We start from the raw sequence: 25,309 nt of genomic DNA on the forward strand, positions 1-25,309 counted from the left end.
AGAGGACTTGAACCCTGTATAACAACTCATCTGTGCCTAAGACTCTGAGGAACAGAGTTTAAAAATTACTAATTTCATCCACCTCCCACATACATACCTAGAAAAGCAAAGTGATTTAGACTGTTAGCTGAAGACCCTACATTGTAAATTAGACCTTCTGACTTCTAGATCAATTGTTTTCTATGAGATCACCATTTGTGATATAGCATAATTATTGTTTACTAAAAGTACTGATTTAAAGAGGATAAAGCATCTTTATATACTTTATCATATTTGAACTTCAAAAATTTTTTGCTAGATGTTACCTATTTCTTCTAGCTAACCTAAAATGCTGTATAATATAGAAATAACTTTCTGGAACATTTGGTGGAGATGGTAGTAAGGGGAAAAAAAATCTGGAGACCAGAATATAGAAAGAGGGTGATTCCATTGAAATAAGTAAGTACAGTGGCATTTGCATTTGCTCTGAGTGCAATTTCTAGTCTCTGGCGGTATAAAATCTGGCTTCTAACGCACACTGCGTAAGCTGACAGGAGACAACCTGGGGCTAGTATCAGAAACATAAATCAAGGACCTTAAAGGGTGAATTCCTCAATGGGTGAACTAGGAAAAATCCACTCTGCACAAGGAGACTTGCCTGTCAGACTTGACACTAGATGGAGGTCTAGAGGAGAAAATTTGCTTTCCTAAAAGCTTAGTGCTAGATTTTATTCCACCTGTGTGGCTCAATCTTTAAGCCCTAAGACAAAAATGTCGTTGAAAGTAATCTTGGGTTGATAGTTCCCTCAGAAACCTGGCAGAAGGAAACACAAAAACTCTCTGAAGAAATGCAGTTTTAAAACCAAAACCTCACATAATTACCACAGATTAAATCCCCAAAAGTATGAGCTTAAAAATAAAAGAATCACTCAAAACACAAGAAAATAAGCCATCATGCATGCTACTCAGCATAAACAACAAATGGCAAAATTAGATGCGCAAAGCCTAAAGATATTAGAATTATCAATGTAAAACATTCATGTATAATATGTTTAAAGAATTTTTAAAAGGCAATTTAAAAATGAAAAGAATAAGAGACTATCAAATTTGACTAAGCAGATTGAAAAAGAATCAGAGAGGATTCTAAAAATAAAAATACAGTAAGTGAGATTAAAAATGATATGCGAGACTGAAGGAGAATATGACACAGCCCAAGATAGATTTAATAAACTGAAAGATACATTTGGAAATGATACAGAATTCAGCATAAAGAAAAAGAAACAGAAGTTATGAAAATAAGTCTAAATAACATGGATGGGAAGAAAGAACATTTATCTAATTGGAATTCCACAAACACAAAATAGAGAAAAACATGGAGAGAGAATGTTTGAAGAGAGAATATCCAAGAATTTTCCAAACTGATGAAAGATTTCATCATTTTTCAGATTCAGGAATCCCCCCCAAATCCTAAATACAAATGAATTCGTACTTAAATATCTTAGATTAAAACTGAAAAATACAAAACAGACAAGATACCCCAACTAGACTGTGTGTGGTGGCTCACGTCTGTAATCCCAGCACTTGGAAGGCTGAGGATAAGGGAAATCATATGGGCCTAGGAATTTGAGACCAGCCTGGGCAATATAGTGAGACTTCATCTCTATCAAAAAAAAAAAAAAAAAAGAAAGAGAGAAAAAAAAATAAGCTGGACCTGGTGGCATACACCGGCAGTCCCAGCTACTCAGTGGCTGAGGTGGGAGGATCACCTTAGCCCATGAGGTTGAGGCTGCAAAGAACAGTGATTGTGCGACTGCACTCCAGCCCGGGCAATGGAGTGAGACTGTCTTAAAACGACAACAAAACCTAACCTAACACACACATTAAAAAAAAAAAATCTTAAAATCATCCTCAGAGCAAGGGGTTGCCACATATAAAGGAATGACTATTAGATTAATAAGTGACTCAACGGCAGTAATAGAAGCCAGAAAACATGGAATGACATTTTCAAAATATTGAGCTAAAATAACTGTATACCAAGTAAAGCTATTTTTTAAGTATGAGGATAGTTTAAAGACACATTTAGACAAATTGAAATTGAGCACAGTCACTGTCAAAAGATACCACAGGAACTTCTAAAGGCCATTAGGAAGAAAAGAATTTCTTGGAAAAAGTGGCAGGGAATAAGAAAGAATGTTAAGTAAAGAAAATGTTGAACATGTGGCTAAAAAATACACCCCAGGAAGCATGTTTAAGAATGTTTTTAGCAGCTTTATTTGTAATATAGGCATACCCTGGAGATATTTTAGGTTCAGTTCCAGACTGTGGCTGCTAAGTGAATATTGCAATAAGTGAGTCACACAAATTATTTTCATTTCACAGTGTGTTTAAAAGCATAGTCTGATGGCATTTTACTCCCTAGAATGTCTTTCAAAATTAGTGCTGATCCTCCTGCTGCTCTATCAACTAAGTTTATATAATATTCGTAATCCTTTGTTGAATGAATGAACTTATGCTAAAGGCATTCACATGGATGAATAGAGAAAAGCACACAATACTATAATAATAAAAAGAAGATGTTGGTGTGGATGCGGTGAACAGGGAGCACTTTTACACTGCTGGTGGCAATGTAAGCTAGTACAACCACTATGGAAAACAGTGGGGGAGATTCCTGAAAGAATCAAATTCCTAAAAGTAGAATTTGATTCAGCAGTCCTGCCACTGGGTATCTTCCCAGAAGAAGAGAAGTCATTATACAAAAAAGATATTTGCACATGCATGTTAATAGCAGCACAATTTACAACTGTGAAAATGTGGAACCAACCCAAATACCCATCAATCAGTGAGTGGATAAAAAAATTGTGTGTGTGTGTGTGTGTGTGTGTGTGTGTGTGTGTGTGTGTGTGTATGATGGAATAGTACTCAGCAATAAAAAGAAATGGATTAATAGCATTCACAGCAACCTGGATGAGGTGGAGACTATTATTCTAAGTGAAGTAACTCAGGAATGGAAAACCAAACATCATATGTTTGCATTCATAAGTGGGAGTTAAGCTATGAAGATGCAAAGGCATAAGAATGACATAATGGACTTTAGAGATTTAGGGGAAATAGGAGTGAAGGAGATGAGGGATAAAAGACTACAAATTGAGTTCAGTGTATACTGCTCATGCGATGAGTGTACCAAAATCTCACAAATCGCCACTAAAGAACTTACTTATGTAACCAGATACCACCTATTCCCCAAAAACCTATGGCTATAGAACATTTTTAAAAAAGCACACCATAGAAGATGTGTACAATATGATTTCCCTTATGTGAAGTTTAAAATGGGCAAAATGAAATGGTATATTGTTTAGGCATAAACACAAATATGTAGTAAAACTCTAAAAAGCTGCAAGGCAGTGATTAACTCAAAATTGAGGATAGTTATCTCTAGTGGCTTGGAAGGGGATTCATTGCAGAGCTATAATTAAGGAGTTTTGATAATTTGGTTGTATTCATTTTATTTTATATGTTCTTATGTATTAATTTTATGTACTATTTTCTACGTATTATACATTTTACAAGAAAACAATTATAAAAAGAGTAGTCATGTAAGAATGTAGTGAGAAGAAGATGCAGAATCAGCATAAATAAAAACCTTCAGGTAGAAACAACTTTAGCAAATTTGAGTATGGGTGGGAGAAAGCCTCTGAAGCCTGGGGCAGCCCAAAGTTTCCTATTTCTGTTCTGTCACTTCCCTATCCAGTTTGTCCTTGCATACTATCAAAGTATATTTTCCTGCACAGCGACATGTAATAAAAAATATTACATACTTCATTTTGGGGAGTTATTTTATTTCCTCCTTTTCTTATGTACAGTTTTATTTGTTTCTTCTAGGTCATAACTTTTGTGCAGAAGGGCCTAAATGTGGTGAAAACTCAGAATGCAAAAACTGGGATACAAAAGCTACTTGTGAGTGCAAGAGTGGTTACATCTCTGTCCAGGGAGACTCTGCCTACTGTGAAGGTAAGCTATTTAATGAAGTCACCTGTGAGAGGTTGACTGAGACACGTATGACTGGTAGATGTGGTTAAGGAGTGAAAACTTATCACTTGACCCTGGTCTTATGCAGTCCTACAAGAAATCAATATCAATTGCTGAGGGTTCTCTGTTCTCCTGGTTTATCCACACTGCTTAGTAGCATAAGAAAGCAAGACCTTTGTAAGTAATTATGGAAGACAGCAAAGAAACAAAGGCAACAGGGACATATCAAATCCCATGTTCTGCTGCTGTGTATATAACAATCACTAGATCAATCATAAGCATATCATATTCTGTTTTCTTATTTGATGAGATTGTCATCTTCATATTTAATTAAATGTACATGGTGGATTCTGTTTTCAAATGATACTTTGGCATTAACTCATACTAAGCTGCTATCTCCTTGACCTGACAAGATCAGGTTTTTAATGATTGATTCATGCATTGCCAATTCCCAATCTCTACTAAAAGTCACAGTGATGGAAGGACTCATAACTTTGGCACATGGGCTGATGCCATTACAGTGGGATGGTGGCCTCAAGCATCAGTGACCCACATTTCTGCTCTAGAGAAAACAACTCCTCCATCTTAAGTGAGGACCTTTTCTTTTCAGGCTCAGCAATGCAACCTGCTAGTGGTGAGCATTGCACATCCCTGTTACTTTAACATGCCAGAAAGGTGGGAGTTAGCTTGACCTGGTCTGTATGTATAGTACCATAATATCTGAGCCATCCATTTCCAAGGTCCTCATGGCTCCCTTCCATCAGTTTGCAAAAGCTTTAATAAGCAAAGTGGTAGCTGGGCTGTTTTCCTGTTTGTTCTGGTTCCTGTTAATCCAATTATTCCTGCTGTCATCATTAATAATATATTGCACCAAGATGATTTAGGTAGTTGTCTTCAATGAATGCTGCAAAATCCTGGTCACTTTCCTCTAAGTGGTTTGGTTCTCAAATGGGTCAGCTGTTCTAAAGGTAAAGACAATATTAACTGATGATAGTAATGGTAAATTTCTTTCTATTCTGCTATCTTATAGTTGATTCGTGAACAACTTGGGTTTAAACTTTACATGTCCACTTATACATGGGTTTTTTTCAAGCAAACACAAGTCAAAAATACAGTATTCATGGGATGTAAAACTTGCCTACACGGAAGGCCACCTTTTCCTATACGGTGGGTTCTGCATAGCCTACTTTGGGATTTGAGTATGTGTAGATTTGGTTATACACGGGGGCCTAGAACCAATTCCCTGCACATACACAGGAATGACTATGTATTATTAATCTCTGCTTAACTTTTTGATTTTGACCAAAGACCTCTAGTTGTCAAGAGGATGTCTGTTATTACTATTAGAGACCAGTACTTGTAGGAACCTTCTGTTTATTTCATTTCTTCTGGAAGACTTTCTTTGTTACTACCATAATTGTTATTAACAATGTATTCTAACTAATAGTTTTGTCTTCTTTTCACCCTTTTTTGGCTTGTTTTATGGATTTAAAGTTTTAAGGAGACACTTGGGCGAAGGAAACTGTCCCTTTGCTTGTGAACCTCTTCATCTACACTTTAATATCATCTTAGTTATTTGATAATTTTGGATGATGGGAGTATCAACTTCAATACTTCATATTAATATTATATCTAGATCTTACCTTATGCTATTTTCTATCAGAAAAATTAAGTAATTTTAAAAATTAAAAATGTGAATATTCCCGCTATTTACTATGGAAAAATTGTGTAAGCCACATAATGGTCGAAAATATTTACATTCTTACCTTTTTTTATGTATAGGGATAGACTCTGAACAGTTATAAAAATGATAGAAGGAACCTCAGAAACAATGTGAGTCCTCATTACATGACTGGCACACCTTTTTGAAATCAGCATAGCCCTCATTCCTGGCCCCACTTCTCTACTGAGACCTGGAAGAATGTGGGCGAAAACTGCTGGTTCTAGTGCCATTTGGGACTGATTGATTCATTTCTCATTGATATAATTTTTTATTACAAAAGATTGGCTCCATGAGGAGCCATCTGCAAGATCAACCTGTTCTTTCTCTGTGAGGCCTTGCTTGATAATGTTGAGTGGTTTTTAGGTCTAAATCACTGTTTTCTTGGACATGCTCCTGTTTAGCTCCATGTATGAGCCTGGCCCTAGGCCAGTTTGCTGTTGCTATTAGGTAATGGCAATGTGCTTGGGCTTCAGTTGTTTCCATGTTGTCATGGAGACTTTCCACAAGCTCCAGGGGACATTTCTTGGAGAGAAGGATAGCACCTAAAGAGAAATGGCTAAACATTGGACCCCTCCTAGCGTATAAGAACCAAGCTCAGGGCTTAAAGCAGGGGTTAAATACTGGGCATCCAGTTGGGAGGCACAGAGAACCCAGTAGAGTGAATGCCAACATTTAGAGCAGATGCCTTTATCTCATTCCTTCTGCCTTCTTCAGCATTTGAACTTTGATCTTTGGGCTTATGTTTCCATGATTGCATGATGACTTCCATAGCTCTAAGCATGATATCCTCAGTGCAACATCTTAAGGAAGGAAGAGAGGAAGGGGTAGGGCTTAAAAAACCTTGTCTGTGTGAGATTCTATCCTTTTATGCTCAAAGAAAGTCCTTCCTAGGCCAGGCACGGTGGCTTACGCCTGTAATCCCAGCACTTTGTGAGGGCAAGGCGGGTGGATCACAAGGTCAGGAGATCAAGACCATCCTGGCCAACATGGTGAAACCCCATCTCTACTAAAAATACAAAAATTAGCTGGGCATGGTGGCGCACGCCTGTAATCCCAGCTACTCAGGAGGCTGAGGCAGGAGAATTGAGTGAACCCAGGAGGCGGAGGTTGGAGTGAGCTAAGATTGCGCTGCTGCACTCCAGTCTGGTGCCCAGCGATGGAGCGAGACTCTGTCTCAAAACAAAACAAACAAACAAACAAACAAACAAACAAAGTCTTTCCTAGAAAGTCATTCCCTCACTCTACCCATATTACCACCATAACCACATACAGAAGACTTCCCTTGTCTTATTTTTCAGTCCTGGGTTATACCACTTCTCTCTTCACCACGCACACACTTCTAGACCAATGTTTGAGAGAAGAGAATGAGATGGCTATGCCTGGTTTGGGCTAGCTGTGTTTATTCCCTGGAACTGGAAGAGAGGTTTGTCTTCCTTGAAACCAAATGAGCTTTGCCCTTTACCTGAACAAAATAGGGTTTTAGCAGCCATTTTTTTATGGTTACATTTAGATGAGTTAAATGAGATAAATGGTCATGGAGGCCATTTCCCCAGCTTTCTCCTAAGAATTGCCCTTTTAGGTGACCGGATAGACAAGCTTACAGGTGGCCAAGTGCCCTCCTAGGACTAGAGCCTCTCCGAGGCTGCATTCATTGTCTCTCCACAGCCTAGAAAGAAGTAAATACTTATGAGCTGCTTGAGGCAAGTTATTTTTACTCTGAGTAAATGGAATGAAAATGACCTATATTATAAAAGCCACGATGAACAAGCTGGCTTGAAAATTAAAGCAAAATATTGCACACATTGTCCAGGCCATGTTGAAAAGCCCATTCAGGCTCTCAGTGGAAAAGGAAGTACAAAGGCTTTCAATTTTCTTGACTTCCTAAGGTAGTAGCAGAGAGGTGGTGTGTTAAGGGGTCCCGCTCTGTAGAGATTGTCGTAGAGACTGCCATGGAGAAGATAGCTGAACTCCTGGCCAATCAGTAGAAGATAATAAGACATTTTGTCAGCTATGATACAATTCACAGGAGGCTGTTTCATTTTGCCTCTTCTGACTCCAGATATGATACAGTTCACAGGAGGCTGTTTCATTTTGCCTCTTCTGACTCCCATGTTCAAAACTGCTCTAGTTGGATTTTAGTGTTTTAGGAATCTTACTGGCTGAGGCATTTTCCCTTTGTAATTACGTTTTCAACAGGTTGGTCTTATGTAGTTTCTGATGCATTAGAAGTAGTGTCTGAGGAAGGTATAGCAATAGGGGTCCTATTCATGATTTTACTTCTTGAATTTGGAGTCTACCTAGATAGAGTTTTATAAACTTTTTCTTCCTGTAATATAAAGTTACTTACAAGAATAAAGAACAATGTAATAACATACACATCATGCCATCTGTCAGGTGTGGAAAGCACTACAATTAACATTAAATGATAATACCTTTTACTTGCAGAGTGTTTTTAATTGTTCAGACTCATTTTGTATATGTTACACTTTTTGAACTTTACATCTGTGAGAAAGTTGCAGCACTGGCCACATTAACTCTGTTTTATGAGTACAGACACTAGGACTCAGAGAAATGAAGTAATCTGCTGCCAAGCAACAGATTTTTTACAGACCACAAGTTATAAATTAGTGTTTTGTTATGCCAAATTCCACATGGTAAATGGATTTCCCAATTAAGATGATAATGAAACAATGCATGTCAGAAATTTAGCAAATTGTCTGGTATTCACTAAATATTGAGTAGATCACAGCTATTATTACTATTATTATTTACTTATCTCATTAATGTTTATGAGGATCTTTCTTGGAATTGCAGGAATGTGTGCTCACTGAGACCAATACATTGAAAAAGAGACCAGACTTTTTGAGAAAATTGGCGGGTAGCAGAGGAGAATACATTTAGATGGAAGGACTAGGTTTCATGAATTCTTCCAGGAGCATATTGTTAGCAGTGGGGCACCAAGCATAATAACCTATAGAGACAAGCTCATTCTGTCCTTGGAAAAACACAAGTGGCGTTGTATTCAAGGAATATTTTGGAAAAAAATGACCTGTATTGGTATGAATTTAATAATTTCATGTAACAAAACTGACATGTCTGAAACAGAGCAACTAATTAGCAAGGTGATTTATGACTTCTTTCATATGATTGGAGGTGGTGGTGAAGGGTCTGACCCTGAGAATGGTAAGAGGCTGGGAAAGTGGTAGAGAGATTAGAGTTCAAACAGAAAGCAGCACACAGAGTAGCTAACAGGGTAGATATTTATTAGACACAGAGACTAGTGTGAATGCACTTCTATAGAAACAAGACCCTGCAAATTCTTAATTAAGAGATTGTGTAGGAGAAATGGGCTAGTTTGCTTAATTACACTTTTAATTATCCAATATCGAGGTAACTTTGTTTCTTATATTTTTTGCATTTAAATATTTTGCATTTTATAAAATGTGTGAATATCATGATCTACGTAGCCCAGTTTATTATCAAGCGTGGGCTTCGGTCTCCTAAAGCTCTGCTTTGGACAGCAAAGCATTGCTTTAGTTCATTCATGCCGCTGTAAGGGAACACCTGAGGCTGGGTAATTTACGAAGAATGGAAATTTATTTTCTCATAGAAGTCCAAAGTCAAGATGCCAGCATCTGGAGAGGGCCCTTTTGATTCATCATTACAGGTGGAAGGCAGAAGAGCAAAAAGTGGGCAAGAGGGGGCCAGAATTGGCCTTTTTTTTTTTTTTTTTTTTTTTTTGAGATGGAGTTTCACTCATGTTACCCAGGCTGGAGTGCAATGGCGCGATCTCGGCTCACCGCAACCTCCGCCTCCTGGGTTCAGGCAATTCTCCTGCCTCAGCCTCCCGAGTAGCTGGGATTACAGGCACGCACCATGCCCAGCTATATGAGGGCAGAGCCATCATGGCCTCATTACCTCTTAAAGGTCCATTTCTTAATGTTATTACAATGGTGACTAAATTTCAACATGAATTTTGGAAGGGACAAACATTCAAACCATAGCAGGGATCAAAAGCCTCTTCTGATTAGTCATTGTCAGCAAAACCTTAATCCTTAGCTCCTGCTCCCATTTATGTTGGGGGTATCAGAAAGGTTTAGAAAAAAAAACCTTGGGGGTTTTTTTTTTTTTTTTTTTTTTTCTGTTTCTCATTAGCCTGCCTCACTAATGGAGAGATCTTCCAGTACCCAGGTATCTGTCAATTCCCACCTCCCCTTTCTAAGGCATAGAGATTCCTAGCTTTTTCTTTGTTCAGGACAACCTGCATGTCACCTTCCTCCCAGCAGCATATGCAGATGAGCTTTGTTTCTGGGCTTGGCTTTTCTCTACCTCTGCTTCTTTATTTCCTAGGCTACTTAGCAAAAGCATCTCTTCCTGCTCTCCCACCCATTTGAAACCTTAACCACAACCTCCCAGCCCCCTGCCACTACCCCCACATGATTTTCTTCTTGAAATTATAACACAAAGAAAAATAAAGTTCGAATTCAAATCCTGGTTATTGCACTTAGGATAAAAGAAGGAGTAAATTCCTAACACTGTCCTTAGGAATGAGCCCCAGTCACACCAGCTGGGGCAATGGCCAGGATGGAAGTTAAAATAGCACTGTTTTTTTTGTTTTGTTTTGTTTTATTATAATTATTTTTACCATGCATCATGCTTCAAAAATTCATTTGCAAGATATGTGTAGAATTTTTAGTTATTTCTTTGGGACAAAAATGTTGTAGGCATTGATTAGGTTTTCAGTCTAGTTCATAGTAGTCCAGTTAACTCATCATGTAGTTGAACTAAATACTACAAAGATCTCCTGAGTTCCAGGGTCTTGAAAACAGAGAACCAGGTGCTTTTCTCTCAATTTCAGGTAAGGGTATATCCACCCAGTTGCTCAGGTCATAAGACATAGACATCATCCTTGATTCCACTCTTTTCTTTATCCCCAACATTTGCTACATCAGAAAGTTTTGTTAGCTTTACCTCCAAACTGAATCACAAATTTACTCATGTTTTGCTATCTTCACCACTACCACCCTAGTCCAAGCTTCTTTATCTTTTCACTAGTGATCCCAGTAGCATCCACTCTTGCCCACCATAGTATATCTTGAAACATCTTTAAAGTGAGCCTTTTAAAAGTGTAAGCAGATTATGCTACTCTCCTGTTGAAATTTGTCTCGTAGCTCCCATGCCTCTTAGAATAATACCCAAACTTGGTCCTGTGTCAGGCCCTATATGAACTGGAACGTGTCTACTTCTCCAGATTCATCTTGTTTTGCTCTCTTCAGTGTTCACTCTTCTCCCATCACACTGGAATTCTTTGTGTCCCTCCAATAGTGCAGTAGTTCTTTCCTCACCCTGGGAGGCCCTTCACTCAGATCTTTGCAAATCTGCTTTCTAGGCATTGTTTAATATGTAGTTCAAATGTCACGTCTTTAGAAAGATCTCTCCTAACCATGCTGATTAAATTAGCTGTGCTATCCTCAGTTACTCTTGATACCATTTGAATTTGATTTAATTTATTTTCTTTATGGCACTTTTTTTCTAAAATTGTATTGTTTTCTTACTTGTGTTTTTATGTTTAAAGACTTACCACCTGACTTAACCCCTTTGGAATATAAACTGCATGAGGGCAGCAATTTAATTTTATTCACTATCTCTACCACCTAAAATAGTGCATGATAATTATAGACACAGAAACATATTTGCTTAAAGAAAGGAATGAAGGAAGAAAGTGCCTTTCTGTCTCTGACACTGTTTTCTTTCTCTTTTTTTTTAAATTTTAATTTTATTGCATTTTAGGTTTTGGGGTACATGTGAAGAACATGCAAGATTGTTGCATAGGCACACATGTGGCAGTGTGATCTGCTGCCTTCCTCCCCATCACCCACATCTAGCACTTCTCCCCATGCTATCTCTCCCCAACTCCCCTCCCCCTGCTGTCCCTCCCCCATTTCCCCCCAAAAGACCCCAGTGTGTAGTGCTCCCCTCTCTGTGTCCATGTGTTCTCATTGTTCAACACCTGCCTATGAGTGAGAACATGTGGTGTTTGATTTTCTGCTCTTGTGTCAGTTTGCTGAGAATGGTGCTTTCCAGGTTCATCCATGTCCCTACAAAGGACATGAACTCATCGTTTTTTATAGCTGTATAATATTCCATGGTGTATATGTGCTACATTTTCCCTGTCCAGTCTATCATCGATGGGCATTTGGGTTGTTTCCAGGTCTTTGCTATTGTAAACAGTGCTGCAATGAACATTCATATGCATGTGTCCTTATAGTAGAACGATTTATAATCCTTTGGATATATACTCAGTAACGGGATTGCTGGGTCAAATGGAATTTCTATTTCTAGGTCCTTGAGGAATCGCCACACTGTCTTCCACAATGGTTGAACTAATTTACACTCCCACCAACAGTGTAAAACTGTTCCTATTTCTCCACATCCTCTCCAGCATCTGTTGTCTCCAGAATTTTTAATGATCGCCATTCTAATTGATGTGAGATGGCATCTCAATGTAGTTTTGATTTGCATTTCTCTGATGACCACTGATGATGAGCATTTTTTCCTATGCTTGTTGGCCTCATGTATATCTTCTTTTGTAAAGTGTCTGTTCATATCCTTTGCCCACTTTTGAATGGGCTTGTTAGTTTTTTTCTTGTAAATCTGTTTTAGTTCTTTGTAAATTCTGGATATCAGCCCTTTGTCAGATGAGTAAACTGCAAAAATTTTTTCCCATTCTGTTGGTTGCTGATTCACTCTAATGATTGTTTCTTTTGCTGTGCAGAAGCTGTGGAGTTTGATTAGGTCTCATTTGTCTATTTTGGCTTTTGTTGCCAATGCTATTGGTGTTTTGGTCATGAAGTCCTTGCCTACGCCTATGTCCTGAATGGTTTTGCCTAGATTTTCTTCTAGGGTTTTTATGGTGTTAGGTCTTATGTTTAAGTCTTGAATCCATCTGGAGTTAATTTTAGTGTAAGGTGTCTGACACTATTTTCTTCTTATGTCAAGTTTTTCTTACTAGCATTGCGCAAGGGCTGCTTTTTAAAGTACAGAGTCTGTAGGTCAGGGACTGCTTCTGCTCATTTTTGCTAATACTCAGTTCATGTAATACTGAAACACTGCCTGTTATTCCTTATAAATATCACTGCCATTATTTGCTACAGAATGCCTTTCCTTCACTACATGGCAAGAGGGTAGCTGTCCCTTCATTTTGATAACAAATATTGATTTTTCAAAAAATTGTTTTTATCAGCTGACTATAGAAAGTAGATTTTCTATAGATTTTCAAAAGGATGTACCTGGTTAACACGTGGCTCCCATCAAAACTGTGATTCAGGGACCCAGGCTTCTTTCCTCCTTTGGTTCTATCATGTGCAGTATGTGCCTCCAGCATCACCAGGGAAGAAGAAAAGAATGGAAGGTTACCAGTTGGAGGTTTTTTTGGGCCAGGGCTGATCACATTTCACTGGCCAGAACTCAGATGCTGGCTATATCTCACTGCAAGAGTGATTGGTAAATGTCATCTAGCTGTGTGCCCAGGAGGGGGGAAAATATCTGTTTTGGTGAGTGGCTTTCTGATCTTGTCAGCTTTTCCAGTTATTAAATGAAAAAAACCCTCTTCATTAATTATAAGTTTTTAACTTTTTATTTCCTTTTTCTCATATATGAGCTCTGGCTTCAGCTGATTGTGTTGAAGGTTGTTCACTTGGAAAGCAGATAGGATTTAACTATTTAACCATTGCCTTTCACTTTCTTGTTGCATTATCGCCAGGCTTCCCTGTGGCCCCTACTGTATTACTTCATTTGGATTTGTTCTATCCTCAGTATTCCTCATGTCCCAAGGTGACCCATCTCCTTTCTTTCCAAGCAAAATTCACAGTTTCCCACCTGGTATAGTTCTGAGTTTTATGCTAGAAAGAAAGCAACTCATGGAACAGGCTTACACACATCTATAAATGATTGATATCCAGCTAAAGTTACCAGAGGTAAATGTCTTCTTTAAAGAGGATGCTTGCTAATTAAGAAAGTCTCCAAACCATTAAATTCCAAGCAGTATAGCAAAAGTAAGTAAAAATTAGAGTAATGTGAACATGGAAGAGAGAACGCTTAGAGAACTAAGCAGATTTTCTCTGCCTGTGAGTTTGTCTTGGTGGTCAACTATCCTCGAATATTTCTGCTTTCTTTTTCTTCCCTCCATTTTTTCCCCTGAGAACTCCCAGGGAAGTGATGTAGTAAAAAACAAAACAAACATTGAAATAGGGATAAGAAGATCTTGATTGATCCTGACTTTACCATTTAGCAGCTGGGTAACATTGGAGAGTCACCCAATTCTGTGCTTTGGTTTCTTTTATGATCTAGATGGGACTTTTCAACAAGGCCAAAATGAAGGCCTTAGTTTTCCAATTGTTGGTGAAAGTTAAAGAAGATATTGAATGTGAAAGCATTTTGCAAAAGCTAAAGCAGCATGGCTATGTACTGTAACATTATTTATAATTATAATGATACTATCATTCATCATTATACCAACAATAAATGCTATTTTCATCATTGACAGTGTTTGTTCTAAAACACTAGAACACAGGTCTTTAGATCTTCGTAGTACATATAAATATCTAATATGTCCGTCTGTGTATCTATCTATCTGTCTGCCCATCTGTCCATCCGTCCGTCCATCCATCCATCCATCCACTGAACATAGAGATATATCTACCAACATGTATATTGAGCCATCATTTGCCTGGAACCATTACGGGCTTTATAAAATTGGGCTGGGTGTGGTGGCTTATGACTGTAATCACAGCACTTTTGGAGGCCAAGGTGGGCGGATCACCTGAGGTTGGGAGTTCAAGACCAGCCTGAGCAACATGAAGAAACCCTGTCTCTACTAAAAATACAAAATTAGCTGGGCATGGTGGCGTATGCCTGTAATCCCAGCTATTTGAGAGGCTGAGGCAGGAGAATCACTTGAACCCAGGAGACAGAGGCTGTGGTGAGCTGAGATCGTGCCATTGCACTCCAACCTGGGCAACAAGAGTGAAACTCTGTCTCAAAAAAATAAAAAAGTAGGGCTTCTGTGTTGTACAACTCTATGGTGCATCATTTATGTAGTAGTCTAGGTGAGCAGAAGCTGCTGGAATTATGCAGTGTAAAGTCTGCAATGTTGTACACTGCAGCCTTACCAAAGGCAGAAAGGAAAGGGTCAGGCCCAGAATCTTGTCTCCTTCTTTAAGTGAAAATTAAGTGGCCATCTACTGTGGCTGGCTCTTGTATTGGCTTCCAGTAATCCAAAGATGATTAAGCCATAGATTGTATCCTTAAGAAGATTACAGTTTAAAAAGGAGGAAAGACCCTTGTGTCAGATAAGAAAATTACAATAGGATTCATTCCATCCTAGGATTTAAATGGTGTTATAGGAGTGCAATGGTGAGAGCAATGCATTCTGCCAATAGGAGTCTGCACAGGCTGCCCAGAGGAAGTGACATTTAAACTGAGTCCTTAAGAATGAGATGTTCTGCAAGAGGAAGTATGCAGGAAGGCCATTCTCAGTAAGTGGATCAGCAAATACAAAAGCTCAAAGTGGGAAGTTCGACATGGCTGGACCATGAGGATTTTGGTAGAAGATAAGAATAAAAATATAGTTGATAGTTGGATGGTAAAAAGCATTGCGAATGTGCTAAGAAGTTTCCTTTTTTTTTGTAGGCCAGTATATATACACATAGGATGTCGATATCACAGTGGGTGCAAAACTGGATCCACTGGGTTATGGAAACAAATTAGAACATTTATTTATGCTTATTTTCATCTCATCCTGTTAATGAAATAGTTGTTTTCTTGATGAGTGTTCAGACATGGCTGTGGTGGGTAAGAAGGAGATAAAGCATCGCTGAGATCACCAGGATGAACTTGCATGGCCTTGCTTGGTGTCTGTCCCCAAACTCTTAGTTGTGCTGCATCTGATTGTCAATCATGACTTCCCTCTGATAATTCAGATACCCGGCATTTTTCCAGGGTACCTATCTTAGTCTGCTTGGGGCTGGATGGTGCCCAGAGGCCAAGGCTGTGTGTACGGCCTTACATTATTTTTTTAGTGATATCGCCACCTTATAAATCATACTGAGACATTTTTTGGCTCACTTAATAATATTTTAGGACTTTAGCATATCTCCTTGAAAGACATTATGTATAAATTATGTTATTTATAGTACTTAGCATTTTTATGTAGCAAAAAGCAGGAAAAGAAGAAAAAAAACAGAAGGGAGAAACATCCCTGCTTTTCAGGGACAAGTCCAAGTTTTAGAGCTTTAAATGGAAATAGAAATGTAGTCGCTTTAAACATTTTTGGTTATTTAAAAATAATACCTTTCAACTATCTCCAAGAAACCTAATATCCAGACACAAATGAGAAGAATTGAACTCACTCAGTTTTTATTACACCCTGGTTATTGCAGCTCATATGTTAGTGCCTGCTGTGACTCAGCTTCCTGGTGAAGCTTGCTTGGGTAAACAATTAGAGAATAATAATACAGGTCTAGTGGAAAGTTTAGACTTTGATTTGGGGTGCCTAGCTTAGAAATCCTGGCTTTATCATTGTTTTGTGAAGTTAAGCAGGGAACTTCATCTCTCTTCATTTTCTCTTTGTAAAATGAGTGTGCTAATACTTACCTCAGTTGTCCTTTTAAAGAATTGCCATAAAGAAAATGTGGCACATATGCACCATTTACTACTATGCAGCCGTACAACAGAATGAGAATATGTTCTTTGCAGGGACATGGATGAAGCTGGAAGACATCATTCTCAGCAAACTAACATAAGAACAGACAATCAAACACCACGTGATCTCACTCATAAGTGGGAGTTGAACAATGAGAACACATGGACACAGGGAGGGGAATAACAGACACTGAGGACTGTTGGGAGTTGGGGGGGAAGGAGAGGAAGAACATTGGGACAAATACCTAATGTATGTGAAGTTTAAAACCTAGATGATGGGTTGATAGGTGCAGCAAACCACCATGGCACATGTATACCTATGTAACAAACCTGCACATCCTTCATATATGTCCTGGAACTTAAAGTAAAATAGAAAGTAAAAATAAAATAAAAAAGAATTGCTATAAGAACTAAGGGCAATGGAAAGATCTAAGACAGAATCCAGCACACAATAGGATCATATTAAGTGTTAGTTAAATTTGAATATAATAAATGCTCAATAAGATATAAGTAAGTCCTAAAATTTATGGTTCAGAATGTGTATCAATGTGTAGTGAGGAAGGGAAGTGCTAATTCTTGGAGTTAGCAGTAAAGGCACCATGCAAGAGCCAGGGAGGGTGCAGTTTGAAGGGTCGGGACTACAGTGACTATGATGAATGCAGAATGTTTGACGGGGAAGTGTGAGGTGGTGTAGGAAATTCACACTGAGACCATAGGATAACATTGAACTAGAAACTAGAGAGAGAGAGGAGATTGATGTAAGAATTGGGAGCAGTGTGACTGAAAACCTGGAGGTACCAAAAAGGAAAAGAACATTTAGTGTGTTTGGAGCTCAGTGTGGTGAGAGTGGTGAGCACACAGAGAAAAAGAATTGGGAGGCATTGTAGGCCTTATGAAATTTGGATTCGGTAGGCAATGATATGGTGTTGATGAAATTTTAAAAGAGGTGATAAGACCCAGTTTTTATTTATGAAAAATCATTTTGGCTTCAGTGGAGGATAGAAGGTAGCAGCCAATCAGGGACATCAGTTGTTAGTCTGCTGCAGCAGTCCAGACAAGATGCAATGGTGGATATGGAAAAAGTGAGCAGGAGGTGAAACCCACAAGATTGATTGTTTGGGTGTGAGGACTAGATTGGCTATTGTATGAAGAGTGACTTTAGAATCAGTTCTCTGACTATTTCATCTTTATCACATCAAACTCTAATGGTTGATTTTGAGGCTCCCTCCTCTGGGTCCTAGCAGCACTTCATTCAAACCTTATTAGAATGCCTATCAAACAGAATCTTCATTACTTTTTAAACATATTTTTTAGGTTAAGAGCTATTCAAAGGCCAGAGCTGTTTCTGATTCATCTTTATATCCCAAGTCTAGCACCTGGAATATGCTAGTTACTTTCTGAATGAACCAATGAATAGATGAAGGTAGGAGGATGTGATTCCATGGATAAACTTCATTGCTCTATGTATTTTTTCCACTAAGACGTTTGACATCTCATAGATAAATCTTGTTAATTTCTTTCCAATTTCAAGGTGGAAAAAGCCACCTTGAAATATGTTCCAGTTACAGCTTGCACATCTTTATAAGAAACTTTCATTCCTCCTTTTAGGATTGAAAGGATTTACAGAAAGCCCAGTGCTAGCTAACAGTTTCTAAGGAGCTGCTACAGAGATTCAGGGACTTTTCCCCATTCATTTCTGGATCTTTATCACTTTTCCTGCTGCTGCTGAATGCTGAATTTTGTCTTTTGGTGCTGACACCTGGCTCCTCAAAATTCTAGTGGGAACTTTGTGAACCCAGCTAAAAAAACTTGGTTTGTCAGATAGATTATAGTACACATGTTGATGGTTCCAGCATTGTGTGAAGTCATGTGTTGTATTTGATTGAAAAAGGAATGAGTTTACTTGTTTAAGTTTGGGAGGAAGGAATGGAAATGAGCATTCTCTTTATAAGTACCAGAATGTAAGCCTTATGAAGACTGGGATTGTTGCCTGTTATGCTGATTGTTTTATTACTAGCACCATGGACAGTTCCTGGAGCCGAGCAGGTGCTCCGTAAGTATCCATTGAATAAAGGAACAGTTGGTGGTTTGATGTGGGACACTTCCAGGAGTTTAATAAGCTTTTCTGGGTGAAAAAGAAAACTAACATTTTGTCAGGCATTGTGCTAATCAGGTCGTAATACTTGCTATCTTGCTCAATCCTGTCTCTAATTGGTCAATAAATAAACCAAGGCTCATCACACGGTATATGACAGTCAGAATTTAATCTCAGGCCTGCTGACATCAAAAATACTTTATGGCCCTATAGAATGATCCAGAGGAAAAACAACTTCAATTTATTCCTGCTGTCTCCCTTCCCCCTTTTTTTTGGCCAAGATACATTTTGTTGGTTGTTCATTTTCTCCAGTTCTAGACTTTGGTAATTTTTTTTCACAGAAATAATATTTCCTCTGAATTTGTCTTTCTGATATACCAACTCAGCATTTTTTTGATAGGGATGGTAAGTAGCATCCTTTCACAACTGCAGACAAGCTATGATGAATAGCAATTCTCAGGATCCTCAAAAATCTTTAGTTAGCTCTCCCTTCTGGGCTGCTCTTCTGGGAATCTATAGAATACTGGGCGATTTCTCTTACACCAAAGGCTTCAGTATCTCTATTGGTCTGGGGTATAGGCAGTCAAAGGGAATCTGCTTAGGTTTGAAATGCATAAATTTTAAAAGGATAAGTACTTACTATATACCTGATATCTCAATCTACTTCCAGAATGTGGATTTTTTTTTTCTAAATCCACTTTGACAAATTGCAACTCATTTTTAGTGAATGATTATTCACTGTTGTTCATTAACATTATTTCCATAGATGATAAAAATTGGGCTTTTCTTTTTCTTTGTCTTTCCAGACAGAGTCTTGCTCTGTTACCCATGCCGGAATGCAGTGGCATCATCTCAGCTCACTGCAACCTCCACCTCCCAGGTTCAAGCAATTTTCCTGCCTCAGTCTCCTGAGTAGCTAGGATTCCAGGCTTCCTGCTAATTTTTGTATTTTTGGTAGAGACAGGGTTTCACCATGTTGGCCAGGCTGGTTTCGAACTCCTGACCTCAAGTGATCCACCTTCCTCAGCCTCCCAAAGTGCTGGGATTACAGGCGTGAACTGTCGCACCTGGCTAGGGCTTCCTTTTTGTGTTCTTAAACATATCTGAATGTATATCATCCATTCTTCTTCCCCAATCCAGTGGTAACAGCTTGCCCCTCACTGAGAATACAACTGAAATCCACTGCTTATTGTATGATTAGTTCTAGTATAGCTTCAAAATGGATATTTCTTATTCTTCATGGATATAGATATATGTTCAATATATTATATATATATATGCAATACATGTGTATATATATGTACATATATGTGTATATATACATGTAATGTTCAGGTTGGATTTTTTATTTTGACTTTTGAACATAATCTGTAATAAATTTTAGCATAGACAATGAGTGCCCATGACATGTAATAATTGGCCAAAACACAAGCAGAATTTAACTGGCTACTGAGTGACAAGCAGACCATTTGATGTCTATATCCCAACCTAGTTTTGGGCTTGTGGTTCTCCACTGTCGCTAAGTATTGAATACCTCTTGTTGAAAATTCAGAGGGGTAACTTACATGTTTCAGTTGTATTTACTTAAATTTCTTAGAGGTTATTCAATTTTTCATGAGAGGGAAAATGTTTCCTTGTTCAAATATGTTTAGAACATTTTACATACCAGATATCAAACTTGCATATAATGGCTTTGAGAATCTTACTGGAAACTGTGTTTAACCTAGCTTTAACTTACTTGTACATGGAATCATTGTAATCCACATATGAAACTTATTACCATTCCATAAAACTAGAATTCTGTGGAACATATTTTCGAAAATGGTCCTTAGTGGTGTTTACTACATAATTATAAGCTTTATAGTAATATTTATAAATTATAAACTTTATAGTAATAATTATAAATCTGGAGATTCCTAAAAACCTCTGTATATTTATATTACAAATGCCAGGAGTTTTTTTAATGGTAACTATACTTAGTTATAAAAGTTTAAGTTTTCTTTAATGCAAACTCCTACAAAAACCTGTTGTTTTTCTTCCATAATTTATGCAACCTATACACAAATTTATTTCATTTTTCAATCATAATTAAGAGAATGGTTCATCATTTTGCTTTCCCTCTTTGAGTGAAGTTTGGGTATGATGTTCCTGAATATATGGCCGTTAAACATGTGTGTAGCTAGGATAAGCATAACAATAGCAAATATTTGTATAAGGCATTTTAATTTATAAAGTGCTTTTATATATATTGTTTCCTTAACATTCTATCAACTCTTATAATAGAATTTTTTTTTTCATAGAGTATTTTATAGATGAGGAAACTAGGCCCCAGAGAGGTAAAGTGACATTCCCAAGATTCAGAGCCAGGTCTTAAACTCAGCCAAATTAAATCTTAATCCAGGTTTAGGACTCTTCATGCTGTCCTCTCTTAAAACATACTCAAATTATTAAATAAATACTTAAGTGAACAAGGCACTCTTATTAGCATGGAGAACAGGCTCCAAGATGTCAGAGACTTTTGTCTGCTTCATTCACTGTTGACTTTCTAATATCCAGCCTAGCCTGGCACGTAGCAGCTGCTTGGTAAATAATTGTTGAGTGCATAAATGAATAAATAAATCCTAGTTATTGTTGCTGCTAATATTTATTAGTGCATTTTGCATATTTATATTCTAAGTACCTGACATGGTTTTTCATATTATACTCCAATAAAATATTGTTATTCTCATTTTACATGTGAGGAAACTGAGGCTAAGAAAAGTTCAGAGACTTGCCTGAGGTCACCTAGTCAGTTAAGTAGTAGAGTTAGAGCTTTGATTCTGCAATCCTAGTTATCATCTTTGTAAGAGGGAATTGAGACTCACCCTGAGGTCACCTAGAGAGTTAAGTAGTGGAGTTAGAGCTCTGAATCTACAATTCTAGTTCTCATCTTTGTAAGAGAGAATTCAGGCTCATATGTACTTATACTTCTATCTTTTTATACTGAATCCAGCTGTTTCTATAGAAAACCATCTCAAAAAAAAAAAAAAAAACCATCTCAGTTCTCTTGTTCTAATTCAGTCGTGGCTGATAAAAGATGATGGTGTTGCTGCTGTTGTTGACAGTGAATATTTCCTCAGCATGTACTCTATGATAGTCACTGTGCAGCTAGGTATTACTGTTATCCCCATAAACCATGGCTCTAAGAGAATTAATGATTTACCCAAGTTTATGCTGTTAATAGCATGCCTTCAATCCTAATCCAAGATTGTATTTGTCTTCATGAAAAAAACCAAAAAACAACAAAACACAATGAAGACCAAATATCAGAGTCTAAATGGGTATTTTGCCTATTTATATTTACTCTTTTTATGGGTCCTGAGGGAACACAGTTTGTGTACCTTAGATAGAAGACAGTTTGGGCAACTTTTATTTTACAATTTTAGGTCAGCGTAGATTCAGGTGTGCTTCCTCAATCCCCTTCCAAATTTCTCCCCTATGGAGAACTTCAGGATAGAATTTAGCAGAATACTTGACCCGGCCCTGTCCTTAACAACTTTCGGATTCTCATTCCCTTCCGTCTCCCTTCAAGATGCAGGAGTGCTCTGCCTTAGCTTCTTTTCCTTCTTTTCAGCTTACCCACAAAATCAGCTTCTCTGACGTAACTCTCTGCTCTAGTTCCCCTCTTTTTCTAATCTTCCAATTCCTTCCTTTTCTAATTATTATCAACGTTACTGATGCTTAGTGCTTAGTGTGATGGGACATGCTGTTTGCAATGGCCACAGGTAGTTACACTTGAAAATGAATGGATGGGATTCTGCAGGCCCCCCAGCATATTTACTAGAGAAAGACAAAGGATTTAAATTAAAGGATTAATTGGAAAGCTCTTAGCTGCACTTAGTTTTTGGTTGACTGAACTATATTCTTCTCTTGAAAGGTCAAAGAGTTTTTCCATAATTTTTAGCTGCCATGAAAAAGAAACTGTAAATATTTCCATTTATTTGCTTTATACATCTTCCTTCAGTTCATTTAGTAAGGAGCTGAACATAATAAATCTGTGGCTTTCTTTCAGAAATGGAAGAACAAACCATGTTTGGTTACCATGTTACCAATAAAGGAAACCTGAACTGCTAAAACCTTGAAAAACTATAAATTAAACTCTTCCTGAATGGAAAATGTGTCAATGTGTTTGTGTTTTTGTGTGTGTGTGTGTGTGTGCGTGTGCACATGTGCGTGCACATATGTGTCTTTTATGTTAGAATAAATTGTGCTACTGGGCCTAACCATGCTATCTTCCATGTAAATAGCATGTTTTGTGATGTTCCCAAAGGAATGAAATAATCTGTGCTCTGAAATAACACCTGCTTTAAAGCAGGCGTCGTAAAGTTGGAAAATAGTGGAAAACGTGTTCAAACTGTTGAATGATGTGCTCAGAGAATAGCTTATTCTGGCTAATTGGAATTTTTGATGATCTGAGGAGAAAATCTTAGAATTCTTTAATTCCCCCTTTGTTGTTGAAATCTTTAAATTCTTGAATCTTCTTTTTGGCCTTAGAGTGACAGGCCGTGTTCATTGTTGAATTTCTGCTTGGAAACTAAGAATACTTATGGGACCACCAGGCTAACCGTAGGCATTGCTTCTGAGCCTCTGCATTTACAGTGTTAGATGTGCATGGCCAGGTTGAGGCTTCTTGCCTGTAGTTGTGTGTGCTCCAGGGCACAGTTTTGGAGGTTATTTCTTTGCCCCATTTATCATTTTGGCTTTTCTCCCTGAAGTGTCACACAACAAAGGAAGAATGGGATCTTCTTAAGGTCAGAGATGAAATCTTATTCACTGTTGCATCTCCAGCACTTAGTATTATACATGGTACATTGGTCAGAATGCATTTTTCTAAATATTCAATGACTCAAAGTAGACATATTTGAATCACTAAAGTTTTTTTTACCATTTTGAAAAGTTAATTTTTCTTCCTTTCCCTTTTTTCTCTGAGTTTATTGAGCATCTCTTGTTCTCAGCTACTATGCTAGGTACTAGGACTACAAAGGAGGAAGTAGTTTATTGTTTCCTGAATCCCTCTTACACAGCAGACGTTGTTTTAGATGCATTTACATATATTATTTTATTTAATGGTCACAGTGCACTATACAGTAGGCTTTACAATCTTTATTTTTAAAGATGAGGATATAAATTCCAGAAGAATTAGGATTAAGATTGGAATTTAAATTGGCCCATTATACCTATTCTTTTGTCCCCGCGATTCTTGATTGTGGCAAGCTGCAGTTTCCTGATAAATTCTGCAAAGATTTGCTTCCCTAAGACCTTTCCCAGACCCAGAGTCAGAGTTGAATCTTTAGAGACCTGAGCCACTGAAAAGTTTGTGGTGCATCTCTCCCATAGGTAATTCAACATTTCGAAAATAAAATGTAGAAAGAAGCCTAAAGAAGTCCTATATAGTTCTGAATTTTTTAAGATAATAACTTAAAAATATTGTATATCTATTTATCTCTAAAATTCTGTCTATCTCCCCTCTTTCTCTCTCTTTGCTTTCCTAATGCCCTATCCCATAGTCTGACCATTGGGTAACCCAGTGAATCCAAGACCCTGGGATTCTGATGTGCAGCTATTAAGCAGTTCATCAAATATGTTTGATTCTACCCCCTTCTAGGTACTAATATGTTTGCCATGGGACTTGTAGTTCTGGCCAAGGAGTCATGAACAGAAGCAATGTGTATTTCTTCCAAGCCAGAACACTGAATTAGTTAGCGAGACCTCCAAAATTCCTTCCAACCAGCAATCTGAGAAACGGACTGTTTTGTCAGCTCTGGTTCCTGATGCTTTCAGCAATCTTAGCTCACCTGCTGACCTGAAATAGTCATGTAACAGGAGTTAAATTGACTTTTGTCGTTTTAAGCTACTGAAATATTGGGATTGTTTGTTATCATTGCTAAACTGTGATAGCTGTATGTGGAATTCACCATACAAGGCATTTAAAACTGAATTTTAAAGTACTTTGCCAGACAAATAGGGAGAAAAAAGGATTCCAGAAGGAAAGGTATATGTATTTTGACACCTTTATTTATCAAATTCTTAATTTTTTTTTCATTTTAAAAGTGCTTTTAGAAGACTTTGTAGAAGTTGGCTAAAGAACTTTAGTAGGAATCATAAGTCTGTTGGTATCTCAGGGCCCATCAAAGGCATGTGGGTATGACAGAAAGTTTCTAGACTGAGCAGTGCATGATATAATGGCAAAATACAGTTGAAAAGCTGACTGTATCTAGAACATAAATTACATGTGGGACAGTGGTAGGATAGAAGTGAAGTAAAGTTCTTTCTTTAACTATGATTATTAACAGTGCTCACTAGGTACTCCTAATCTTCAGAGCAGAGCAGAGCCCTATTAGGGCTGTTTCCTCAATTTTGTGAATAGTTTGCAAAAATCATTAGATCCTTGACAAGTGCAGTTAAGCCAAAAACATTTGCCTTGGGCCTATTGTTATTTGCCACCTTCTGATTTCCCTTATATCAATAAGCTAAGAAAGTGTAGATGTGTGGTAGATTCAGAGTTGTCAGCCAGAAACCCTTTCCTGGAAAAATCAATAAAATAAAGAACTCGTGTTGGTGTATAAACAGGCCGATCCTGCTGATCAGGATTCTTTGATATGCAAATGGTGGAAAATCAAACTCAGCAGTGGCTTAAGCAGAGAAAATGTATGGCTTCAAGTAACTGAAAGTTCAGGGGTGGCCTTCAGGCAAAACTGGATTCAGGGTTCAAACAGTGTCACCAGGGCGCTCGCACGCACTCAGGC

General features: G+C 37.8%; 1 protein-coding gene across 3 annotated transcripts in view; it reads left to right on the forward strand.

The window, feature by feature from the left end:
• Positions 1-25,309, forward strand: part of NELL1 (neural EGFL like 1) — an 888,103-nt gene that overhangs the window by 270,339 nt on the left and 592,455 nt on the right. For all 3 annotated transcript variants that reach the window (XM_017525920.2, XM_017525921.2, XM_037737557.1), the window contains one exon: positions 3,859-3,987. In XM_017525920.2, coding sequence (XP_017381409.1) covers positions 3,859-3,987 — 129 coding nt within the window. The remainder of the gene's footprint in view (positions 1-3,858; positions 3,988-25,309) is intronic.

This window comes from Cebus imitator, unplaced genomic scaffold (genome assembly GCF_001604975.1).
Source record: "Cebus imitator isolate Cc_AM_T3 unplaced genomic scaffold, Cebus_imitator-1.0 Scaffold39, whole genome shotgun sequence".
Taxonomy (NCBI): Eukaryota; Metazoa; Chordata; class Mammalia; order Primates; family Cebidae; genus Cebus; species Cebus imitator.